This window comes from Erinaceus europaeus, chromosome 17, assembly GCF_950295315.1.
Source record: "Erinaceus europaeus chromosome 17, mEriEur2.1, whole genome shotgun sequence".
Classification (NCBI taxonomy): domain Eukaryota; kingdom Metazoa; phylum Chordata; class Mammalia; order Eulipotyphla; family Erinaceidae; genus Erinaceus; species Erinaceus europaeus.
Window position 1 is genome coordinate 3213816 of NC_080178.1, and position 12131 is coordinate 3225946.

At 57.5% G+C, this 12131-nt stretch overlaps 1 protein-coding gene across 1 annotated transcript; it reads left to right on the forward strand.

Moving 5' to 3' along the window:
- Positions 1-1866: 1866 nt before the first annotated feature.
- On the forward strand, positions 1867-4604 carry CD248 (CD248 molecule). Its single transcript, XM_007518766.3, has one exon. It carries the CDS (start codon positions 1914-1916, stop codon positions 4326-4328), a length of 2415 nt encoding a protein of 804 aa, XP_007518828.1. The 5' UTR covers positions 1867-1913; the 3' UTR covers positions 4329-4604.
- Positions 4605-12131: the final 7527 nt, after the last annotated feature.

A 12131-nucleotide genomic window follows, 5' to 3' on the forward strand; every position in this document is an offset into this window, starting at 1 on the left:
CAAGAAGCAAGCCTAGCCCATGGTAGACAGTGAAGTGGAGTCAAATACAGAGAGGGGTGGCAGGGACGCTGGAGCTGAGCCCCACAGTGTGAGCAGGTACTGTGCTGGGATGTCACAGGACGGGAGTTCCAGGTGGGGAACAGCCACTGCAAAGGCCAGCCTAAGGTGGACTTGAGTGACTTTAAGGCAGGAAGTCATGGTAGCTGGAGCAGAGGGAGAGGGATGTGGGCGGGGAAGGAGACTTGGCGACAGGTCTTTAAAGCCTGGAGGCCTGAGGAAAGTGGGGAGGGGCTTGGGTTTCACCCCCAGCACTGCACCACAGGTGCCAGAGTGGTGCTCTGTCAGCCTCTCCATCAATAAAAACAAATATTCATGAAAATGATCTAAGGGGGCGGGGCGGGGGGTGGGGGGGAAACCTGCGGGCTGCAGGGATGGTGAAGGCGGGTCTCTGGGCTGTGGGAGAAAGAACAGCAGGGATGACCTCAAGGTTTTGAGCCAAAGCCAGTGGAAGGACTGAGCTCCCTCTCAGGAGAAGGGGGATTGTCCTCGGTGTTTCACAGACAGAGCCCTGGAAGGACCCAGCCTCCAGGCACGGAGCAAGCGCTTGCCAGGCCCCGCTCCTGGGGGGCTGGGCACGCTGCCTACAGGCCTGGTCTGGCCTGGGAAGGTGAGCCAAGCCATCACGCCCACCCCCAACACACACACACACACACACACACACACACACAGACCCCATACTTGTTCAAAAACCCTGCAGCTGACAAAGCATATTCGCAAGTGCTGAGCATAGAGGTGCAACAGCCTAGCTGGGCCAGCCCCTCGACCTAATACCTTGGAGACCAGAGAGGGTCAGCGACTTCCCCACAGTCACACAGCAGAGAGGAGGGGGAGGGGATGGGTATCTGGAGCAGGGCAATGCACTCAAGGATCAGAATCTCTGCTCTAGGTCCCCTCTACACCCCCAGCTTCCATCCTACCCACCCAAATGTTGCTTAAAGTGCAGTGGGAGTGCAAGGGTTAAGCAGACAGCCAAGGACTCAGGTCCCCCAGAGGCCCAAAGAAGGGATGGGGAGGGGGCCCTGGGGGCTGGGAGGGTTCCACATGGGTGACGCCTGTGACACACACACACACACACACACACCCTGAAGTGCGCAGAGCCTACACACAGCCTCCCGGACCCCCCTCCAGGCCAGCACCCCCTCTCGGCCTGCAGCCAGCCCCTGCCCAGCCCCTCCCCCGCCAGCAGGAGCCCAGAGAAGCATTTCCTGTTTGGGGGCCGCCCCTCTCCCTGTCAGCCCAGGTTCCCAGGGCCCCAAGCTGAGCCGAGGTGGTGGGAGGGTGCGCCGCGGGCCCCAAGCTGGGCTCAGCTGGGGCTGGAAACTTAGCTCGTGGGGGAGGTCGAGGCACGAGGTGAACGGGTGAGGGTAGAAGCGGTGTGAGCAGGGAGTTCTCGTCCAGGATCGCCATGGGGCGACCTCACTAGGCAGGGACACACGTGTGAGTGCGCCCAGGGCCTTTGGGGACATCGCGGGGGCAGCGGCGCACACCCCCGCCCTCGCGGTGCACGTTTCCACATGCATGACGTTAGATGAGGTCGTGTCCAGATCTGGGTCACCCAGAGTCTGGGCTGTGACCTCCCCCGCCGCCCAGAGGCCCCGCCCATCCCCCTAGTGTCCGAGGGTCGGCCCAGCCCCCTGCCCTCCCAGGCGCCCCCACCCCTGCTCTCCACCCGCCTGCTTCCTGCTCCCCAGCCCCCGGGGAGCGGGAGCAGGGAGCTGGCCCGGGCCCCAGCCCGCTCCTTACAAGGCCTGAGCCGGGCTGGACCCGCCCCCGGCCCGCCTGCCAGAGGCCGGGGCCCTCCCCCTGTCAAGAGCCGCTGCTGGCCGGGCCCGGGCCAGTCGGGGGGCGTCGCAATGCTGCTGCGTCTGCTGCTGGCCTGGGCAGCCTCGGTGCCCGCGCTGGGCCAGGCCCCCTGGGCCGCCGAGCCCCGGGCCACCTGCGGCCTCGGCCGCTGCTACGCTCTCTTCCCACGGCGCCGCACCTTCTTGGACGCCTGGCGGGCCTGTCGGGAGCTGGGGGGCGACCTGGCCACCCCTCGGACCCCGGAGGAGGCCCGGCAAGTGGACAGCCTGGTGGAAGGCAACCCAGCCGGTGGGCTGCTGTGGATTGGGCTGCAACGCCAGCCCCGCCAGTGCCAGCCCCAGCGCCCGCTGCGCGGCTTCACCTGGACCACGGGGGACCAGGACACCGCCTTCACCAACTGGGCCCAGCCGGCTACCGGTGCCCCCTGCCCAGCCCAGCGCTGTGCCGCCTTAGAGGCCGTCGGCACACACCGCTGGGTGGAGGGCTCCTGCACACTGGCCGTGGATGGCTACCTGTGCCAGTTTGGCTTTGAGGGCTCCTGCCCGGCGCTGCCCGAGGAGGAAGGCCAAGCCGGCCCTGCTGTCTACACCACGCCTTTCCACCTGGTCTCCACCCGCCTGGAGTGGCTGCCCTTTGGCTCAGTGGCAGCCGTGCCCTGCAGCGTGGGCAGCGAGGCCTCTCTGCTCTGCATGAAGCAGCCCGACGGCAGTGTAGTCTGGTCTCGGGCTGGACCGCTGTGTCCACCCACCAGCTGTGACCACAACAACGGGGGCTGTGAGCACGAGTGTGTGGAGGAGCCGGGCGGCCTCCTGTCCTGCCGCTGTGCTGAGGGCTTCCGGCTGGCGGCGGACGGGCGCAGCTGCCAGGACCCCTGTGCCCAGGCCCCATGTGAGCAGCAGTGTGAGCCCGGTGGGCCCCTGGGCTACCGTTGCCACTGCCGCCTAGGCTTCCGGCCAGCTGAGGATGACCCGCACCACTGCGTGGATACAGACGAGTGTCGCATCCCTGGTGTGTGCCAGCAGATGTGTGTCAACTACATTGGCGGCTTTGAATGCTACTGCAGCGAGGGCCATGAGCTGGAGGCGGACGGTATCAGCTGCAGCCCTGCAGGGGCCACAGGCTCCCGGGCTTCTCAGGGCCTGGAGGAGGAGGAGAATGAGGAGGACGAGGAACAGGAGGAGAAGGAGGAGGAGGAGGAGGAGGAAGAGGAGGAGTCCTGGGAGAACTATGCCCCCAGCTGGACAGAGGGGCCTGGGATCCCGTGGATGGATGGCTCACAGACGTCGGACTTTGGCCTGGCCTCCAGACCTGGTTTCTCTGAGGACAGAGAGCTGCTGATGTCCCACCTGGACCCCACAGGACCATCCCCACTCAGTCCCCCCAGGGGACCCTACCACTCCGAAGTACTTTCTGTCACCAGGCCTGCTGTGGCTCTGGCCACACATCCACCCTTGCTCCCTTCCCACTGGACCCCCAGAGTCCCTGCCCGTCACCCAGCCTTGCCTTCTGCCCACCATCCCATTGTCATCTCAGCCACAGGGCCCCCCCTGGCTCCTGTCCACCGGACCCCCAGAGTCCCTGCCCGTCACCCAGCCTTGCATTCTGCCCACCAGCCCATTGTCATCTCAGCCACAGGCCCCCCCCTGGCTCCTGCCCACCAGACTTCCAAGCTCCCCACCATGGTGGTGCCCCCTATCCACCAGGCCCCTAGCTCTCTGGATCTGTCCTCCTCCCACCAGAGCCCCCTAATCTCAACCAAATCTCCTAGCCGGCCCCCTGCCCACCATTCCCCCATGTCCTCAGACACCCACATGGCTAGAACCCAGTTCACCCCCAATTTGCCTCCAATCCCAGCTAACCACACCCCTCTAGTCACCACTGCCAATGCCCACCAGCCCCCCACGGAGCCAGAGGACCCAGTCATCCAAGCCTGGGCCCCCCACATTCCCCTGTCCTCAACTGCCCAGCCTCCACTGACCACGACCTCCACATTCCCAGCACCCTCTGGACATGAGGTCTCCGTGCCTGCTGCCACCCAGTCTCCAGCATCCCCCAACCCCTTGTCCTCTCAAAGCCCCACTAACCAGACCTCACCCATCAGGACCACTCACTCCCATCCCCGAGCCGCAGATCCCACGCTAGCCCCTAGGCAGCTGACCCCAGAAGCCCCCACAGTGGTCCCCACAGCAGCCCCCACGGCCCTGGGCGAGGCCAGCCTGGCTGGCCGCAGCCGGAGAGATGACCGGTGGCTACTGGTGGCACTCCTTGTGCCAACGTGCATCTTCTTGGTGGTTCTGCTGGCGCTGGGCATCGTGTACTGCACCCGCTGCGGCCCCCATGCCCCGAACAAGCGCGTCACTGACTGCTACCGCTGGGTCACGCAGGCGGGCAGCAAGGGCCCCACGGACCCCACACCCCACAGGGGCAGCCTCACAGGGGTGCAGACCTGCAGAACCAGCGTGTGATGACGTGCAGCCTCCTTCAGCAGTGTGGAGGAGAGGGGTGTGCATTGGACACAAGCCAGGCTGCACCAGGGACCCATGGGGGCTGCCCAGCTGGACAGAGGGTGTCCTGTTCCCCCAGGGCCAGCCAGGCTCCTCTGCTGGTCAGCCACCAGATATGACTTGTGGGAACTCTGCTGTCTGGCCCAGCATCCACAACAGAGGAGAGGCCCCCAAGATCTCAGGGGGTGGGTGCTAGGGTCTTCTCCAATAAAGAGGTGTCAACCTCACCCAAAGCTCCTTGCCCCCACTGGTGCCTGGGGTGGGGATGATGGTGGTGGCTGGGGAAGATACAGGGCAAAAAATAAATAGATAAGAGAAGCTTGTCTGGGTCCCTGAGGAAACAAGGTAAGATCCCTTAAAGGAGATATTGGGGAAGCAGGAGGCCAGAGATGGTATAGCCTTGCTCAAGGTTGCACAGTGAGCCAGGGAGGGGGAGGTTTGGCATGGGGAGAATTTCATGTTTGTTTCTCTATTTACCAAAACTTCAAGAAGGTGGGGCTGAATCTGGGGAAGGTTCTGGAATGAGGTTTTCCTCCTGAACTGGAGCCATATTGGGGTTGGTGTGTTTGTGTGTGTCTTAGTTACAGGTAAGCTCTGGGCTCGATGGTTCTGGAAAAGCAAGGAGAGCTCACTTTCTTTGGGGTTTCCCTTCCTGTCCCCACAGGCTGTAGGTCAGGGTCACACCCTACGATGCTGCCTCTCCTCTAGTTGTGGGTGTTCTGGAAGGATCCTCTTGTTCTTGGGAGGAGGAAGTTGGGGTCCCAGTCTGGCAGGCTGAGAGGGGAGCAGGGCACCCCGTAAGAGAGAGCGCACATTCATCCTGGTGGGAAGCATCGCGTGCAAGGCTTTCTCTTCCCCTGTGTCACCCCTCTCCGAGTGGGGTACTTGGATAAGAGACCCGGCTTTAATGAGAGTCCAGGTTCACAATCGAGGCGCCCCATGAAGGGAAGGAGGACCCCGCGGCCTGGGGGTCAGCGAGCTGCAGCTGCTGGGCTCCCTGCCTGGAGAGGAGGAGAAGCTGGTCTGGGCGGGGGCGGGGTGGTCCCCTGCGCCTCTGTAATTTTTCAGTTGCAGTCTCCATGGGGCCTCTAATTAGGATGTGCAGAAGCGCCACTGACCACCCGGGCCGGAGAGGAGAAGGGCCCCACGGCCCCTTCCCGACCCAATGCCACGCTCAGGCCCCAGAGGCTGGGGCTGGGCTAGAGTTGGGCCCCAGGGGACCAGGAGAGGCAGGGTCGAGTTTGGAACCCACGCCTCCCCCTACCCCCACGTTCCCCTAACTCAAACCAGACGCCCCCCCACACACACCCCGCTAGATTTTTGCACGAGCTTAACCTCCGAAGCGCCGCTGCAGAGGTTCAAGAGGACCGCAGCTGGGGTCACGCACGGGGCGGCCGGGACATGGGGGTCTCAGGAAGTACGGGTGATGCCTGGGTGGGGAAGGGGTGGTGACGCCTGTGGGTGTGGGAAGAACTGTGCTTCCTCCTCCGATCGGGGAAGCCGGGAACATCCCGAGGGCAGGAAGGAGTTAAATGCGGCGCGGTGGAGGGAGGGGACTAGAGCGGGTAAGGGGGCCCAGAGCCGGCTGTTTGTCATCCCGTAATGAGCACCAGATGCGGAGCTGCGTGCGTGCGGGCCTAAACACACAGCCTCCTGGAGCAGAGCCCCCGCCCCGTCGAGCCGGGCTCCGCCCAGGCCCAGACCTGGGTCTCAGGCCCCGCCCCTGGGTCTCAGGCCCCGCCCTCGGTGCTGTCAGTTTGGCTTCGCTGAGCCACGCCCCCTCGCTGAGGTCTAGCGACAAGCTCCGGAAGATTCCGTAGGCCCCGCCCACAAAACGGACTAGCCCCGCCTTCTTACTCTCCGCCCGCTCTTGCCCCACCCCATGTTCTCAGCCCGCCCACAGTATCGGGGAAAGCCCGCCCTCAGGAGGTAATAAGCCCCACCCCTCAGCGGTGCCTAGAAGCGCCCAGAAAGCATAGACTTCAACCAGATTTTACCCTTTCGCCTCACCTACCTCCACCTGTCCCTCCCGGCACTCGGTCCAGGTTCAGTGACATGACATGTCACTTCTATCCAACTTCGCAGGCCCCACCCTACAGGCCCCGCCCCCAGATGGAGGTTCTGCCCCTTCTCACTGAGACGCGCACCTCTGCACCTATCCCCGACGCGCCCCCAGGAATATCCACAAGCTTAGTCTCTGGTCCCTCAAGCCCCGCCCAGTAAGTAAACTAAACCCGCCCACCAAATGGGATTTAGCCCATAAGTCCCGCCCACCCAGAGAACTTGACCCAGCGGAGGCCCCGCCCTCCTAATATACATAATCACGCCCCCAAACACTCACTGTCGTCTGAATGGCCACGCCCACCCGTGTCCCAGCCGGGCGAGTAGGAGTGGCCACGTCCACACCCAGGCTCCTTTTTCCTGGGATGTCAGCCCACCGCTTGGGGTCTGGGTCTTTCGGAATCTCTCGCCTGGTTCAGGGGTTACCCATACACACCAGTCCACCGCGCCCCTGGCCTCTCACCCCTGACCGGGATGCTCTTGAATGTGACTCTCCCTCACTGTCCTCAATGTCTGATGGTCTAGCTGGCGAGTTCTCTGCAGCAAGGCCGCAGAGCGGAGAGAGGCCCCTATTGGCGTCGATGAATGGACCTTTGGCGCCCCCTGCCATCTGCGCCGCGGCTTGCAGGTTCTAGGAAACCAGATCTGGACCGGTGCCCAAGGAAAGTCAGTACATAAATGCTTCATTTAATCAGAGTTCGGGCTACTCAGTTATCTGCCGGTTCCATGGCTGCCAGTTCTTAGCAACATCGCCCCGCCAGATATTCGTCGGGATGCGGCATCATCTAAGTTCATTTCCCACGTCTACGCTCGACCGGACCTGCCAATATACGCGGATATCTTCGCCCACCCTGTCCAACGCTTGACGTCTCGTCACCCAATCTGGTCCCCTACGCCTACACTGAACTTCTCTGTTCCAGACTCTTGGAAACAGAGTTGGCAGTCAGCTGAGGTGAAGAACAAACACCTCATCACAGACCCCTGCGAGCGTCAACCCGGCTTTGACCTAGCACGTTATGATCGGGCCCTCCTCAATCGCTATCGAACAGGCCATGGCCGGGGAGCCAGAGACGACCCGAACTGCCCCTGCGGCTACAGACAGACTATGACCCACATAGTCAACGACTGCCACCTCTCCAGATTCAAAGGAGGTCTCGAAACTTTACATCAGGCTCAACCTGACGCTGTTGACTGGCTACGGAAGAAGGGCAAACGCTAGAAGAAGAAGAAGTTATCTGCCATCTCTCCCCTGAAAGACCGCAGACCCCCCCCCCGAGGGGGGGCGTCACACCCGCCCTCAATCCACTGTGAGCTCAGCTCTCCCTCTTAGTCCTTGCAGAGCCTGGTGGCTTCTCGCTGCCCACTTCCCACAAAGCCTGCATCCCAAGTGGAAAGCACAGCCCCTCTCGGCTAGAGGCCCAGAATCCACAGAGCTGGATCCACCTCAGCTAGAGCTCGGAAGTGTGGACACCTTCCCAAGCTGTGTACTTCCAAGGCCCTGGCACAGGAGCTGAGAGTTGATGTTTGGAGCCGATGGGGGCCAGGTGTGTGTGTGGAGGGGTCTACTAACGGCCCAACTGGTGTGCATGGCTGCCCTGAACACTCCAGGTAGCAAATGAACTTCCAGCTCTCAGGCCCATGACTCCAAGTGTGAGTGGGATTTTGTGCCAAAAATTAATGAAAAGGATAGTGATAGTGATCTGGAGTGTTCCATGCAAGCCAGTGTGTGTGTGTGTGTGTGTGCGCGTGCGTGCGTGTGTGTGCGTGTGTGTGTGTGTGTGTGTGTGTGCTCACAATCAAACTGGGGCCTTCTACATGCAAGATATGTGCTCTATCCCTGAGCTGCATTCCTAGGTGCAATGGGACATGGACCAAGGACCTCACACATGCCTTATACTGTCAAGTGGTCTCCCCTACCCAATTGAGTTAATTAATTAATTACCAGAGCACTGCTCAGCTCTGGCTTATGGTGGTGCTGGGGAATGAACCTGGGAACTCAGAGCCTCAGGCATGGAAGTTATTCACGTAACCATTATTACCATTCAGCCCACCAGTTAAATTTTCTTTTTTTAATTGTTGTTGTAGTTATTATTGTTGTTATTGATGTCATTGTTGATAGAACAGAGAGAAATGGAGAGGAAGACAGAGGAGAAGAGAAAAACAGACACCTGCAGACGTGCTTCACCACCTGTGAAGCGACTCCCCTGCAGGTGGGGAGCCGGCGCTCAAACCAGGATCCTTAACGCTGGTCCTTGCACTTTGCGCCACGTGTGCTTAACCCGCCACACTACCGCCCAACTCCTCACCAGTTCAACTTTCAATTCTTATTTTTAATTTTTTTAATTTACTGCATAGAAACAGACAGAAATTGAGAGAGAGGGGGTGATAGGGAGAAAGACAATGAGACACCTGCAGCCCTGCTTCACCACTTATGAAGCTTTCCCCCTGCAGGTGGGGACCGGACACTTGAATCTGGGTCCTTGCACACTGTAACATGTGTATTCAACCAGGTGTGCCACCACGTGGCCCCCAGTTTTCAATTCTGTATGTTCAGTGGCTGGGGAAATGGATCAACTGGTAAAATCATTGAACTTTTATTTTTATTTGTTTTATTTGATAGAACAGGGAAAAATCAAGGGAAGAGAGAGAGCAAGAGACACCTGCAGAACTGCCTTACTGCTCGTAAACCTTACCCCCTACATGTAAGGACCAGGGGCTTGAACCTGGGTCTTTGTGCATTGTAACACGTGCGCTCAACCAGGTGCGCCACCACTGGGTGCCCCATGCACCGGACTTTCGTGCTTGTAGTTGCCAGTTTGATTCGCAGCACTGCATGTCCTAAATTACTGCTGTAGCTTGCATGTTTCCTCTCTGCTTCACGTGAAATACACACTCTCTCTGAAGTAAATTAAAAACTAAATCTTGGGAGCCTGGCAGTAGCGCAGCGGGTTAAGCGCAGGTGGCGCAAAGCGCAAGGACCGGCGTAAGGACCCCAGTTCGAGCCCCTGGCTCCCCACCTGCAGGGGAGTCGCTTCACAGGTGGTGAAGCAGGTCTGCAGGTGTCTGTCTTTCTCTCCTCCTCTCTGTCTGCTCCTCCTCTCTCCATTTCTCTCTGTCCTATGCAACAACGACAACAACAATAATAACTACAACAATAAAACAACAGGGGCAACAAAAGGGAAAATAAATATATTTTTTAATTCCCTTTTGTTGCCCTTGTTGTTTTTTATTGTTGTAGTCATTATTGATGTCATTATTGTTCAATAGGACAGAGAAATGGAGAGAGGAGGGCAAGACAGAGAGAGGGAGAGAAAGACACCTGCAGACCTGCTTCACCACCTGTGAAGTGACTCCCCTGCAGGTGGGGAGCCAGGGGCTCGAACCAGGATCCTAACACCGGTCCTTGCGCTTCAGGCCACCTGCACTTAACCCGCTGCGCTACCGCCCAACTCCCAATAAATATTTTTTAAAAAACTAAATCTTGCAGTGAGGAAGGTGGTACAGTGGATGAAGTGTTGGATCCCGAGATCAGTCCCTAGCACCAAATGTGCTAGAATGACTCTCTGGTCCCCTCTCTCTTTCTCATTAAAAAGTACATCTTTACAAAGAAATCTTAAAGGACTAGGTGGTGGTACACATGTCCCTATGTGAAAAGGCTCAGGTTGAAGCTCCGTCCCCACCTGTGGGGTGTCCTTCATAAGCAGTGAGGCAAGACAGCAGGTGTCTCTCTTCCAGCCTCTAACTCTGTCTCTACATTCCCTTCCCTCGAAATTTCTCTCGGGTCTTATCAAAGAAAAGAAAGGGGAAGGAAAGAATGGAAAGAAGTGGGGCCGGGTGATCTGGGAGGTGGTGCAATGGAGAAGGCATTGGACTCTTAAGCATGAGGTCCTGAGTTCAATCCCCGGCAGCACATGGACCAGAGTGACGTCTGGTTCTTTCTCTCTCCTATCATTTCTCATGAATAAATAAATTAAAATCTTAAAAAAAAAAAGAAGAAGAAGAAGTGGGGCCGGGCAGTGGCGCACATGGTCAGGCGCACATATTGCAGTGCTCAAGGTTGTAGGTTCAAGGTCCTGGCTCCCACCTGCAGGGGGAAAGCTTCACAAGTGCTAGACTAGGGCTGCGGGTGTCTCTCTTAGTTTCACTCCCTCTCGGTCTCCATCCAATACTGAATGAATAAATAAAATTTTTAAAAGAATGGAAAGAAACAACAAGGGCAACAATAAATAAATAATTTTTTAATTGGCTACCAACAGAGATACTAGCCTTTTTTTTTTTTTTTTTTTTTTGCCTCCAGGGTTATTGCTGGGGCTCGGTGCCTGCACTATGAAGCCACTGCTCCGGGAGGCCATTTTTCCCATTTTGTTGCCCTTGTTATTGCCCTTGTGTTTGTTATTTTTATTGTTGCTATTGCTGTTGTTGTTTCTGGATAGGACAGAAAGAAATCAAGAGAGGAGGGGAAGACGGGGAGGGGCGAGAAAGACAGACAGACACCTGCAGACCTGCTTCACCACCTATGAAGCGACTCTTCCTGCAGGTGGGCAGCCGGGGGCTCAAACTGGGATCCTTATGCCGGTCCTTGCGCTTCGTGCCATGTGTGCTTACCCCACTGCACTACCACCCCGTCCCGCTTTAAGATATTTTTAAATAGGGAGTCGGGCTGTAGCGCAACAGGTTAAGAGCATGTGGTGTGAAGTGCAGGGACCTGCGTAAGGATCCCGGTTCGAGTCCCCAGCTCCCCACTTGCAGAGGGGTCGCTTCACAGGTGGTGAAGCAGGTCTTCAGGTGTCTTTTTCTCCCCCCTCTGTCTTCCCCTCCTCTCTGCATTTCTCTCTGTCCTAACAGTGACATCAGTGACAGCAACAATAACTATAACAACAATCAAAAACAAGGGCAACAAAAGGGAAAATAAATAATGTTTTTTAAAAAAGATATTTTTAAATAAAAGAAAAAAATTTTGTAGTCATGATTACTGAAGGGACTCTGCCTGCACAAAGAATATATCACGGGGGGCTGGACAATAGTGCAGCGGGTTAAGCGCATATGGCACAAGGTGCAAGGACCAGCATAAGGATCCCAGTTCAAGCCCCCAGCTCCCCACCTGCAGGGGGGGTCACTTCACAGTTGATGAAGCAGGTCTGCAAGTGTCTATCTCTCTCCCTCTCTGTCTTCCCCTCCTTTCTCGATTTCTCTCTGTCCTATTCAACAACACTATTGATAACAATAAAAACAACAAGGGCAACAAAAATGAAAAAAAAATAGCCTCCAGAGGCAGGGGATTTGCCTCCAGGAGCAGAGCAGTGCATTTGTTAGCACCAAGCCCCAGCAATAACCCTGGAGGGAAAAAAAAAATCTTAAAGCTTCAATGTGGTGGGTTGTTCCCAGGCTAGCACATGACTCATAAGCCCAGTACACACATTATCATGTGCAGGACTCAGGTTCGAGTTCTGGGCCAGCAGCTGTAGGGAAGAAAGTTCAAGAACAGTGGAGCTATACTACAGTGTCTTCTCTTATCTCTGTCATCCTTTATTTGGAGGAGAGATAAGAAAAGAAACAAAACAAAAAGGCTTCCAGGAGCAGTGGAGTTGTGTGGGAACTAAACCCCAGTAATTAATGAGGAGGGGAGAGAGAACCAGAGCATCACTCTTACACATGCATACTGGGAATCAAACTCAGGACCTCATGCTTGTAAGTCCAGTGTTA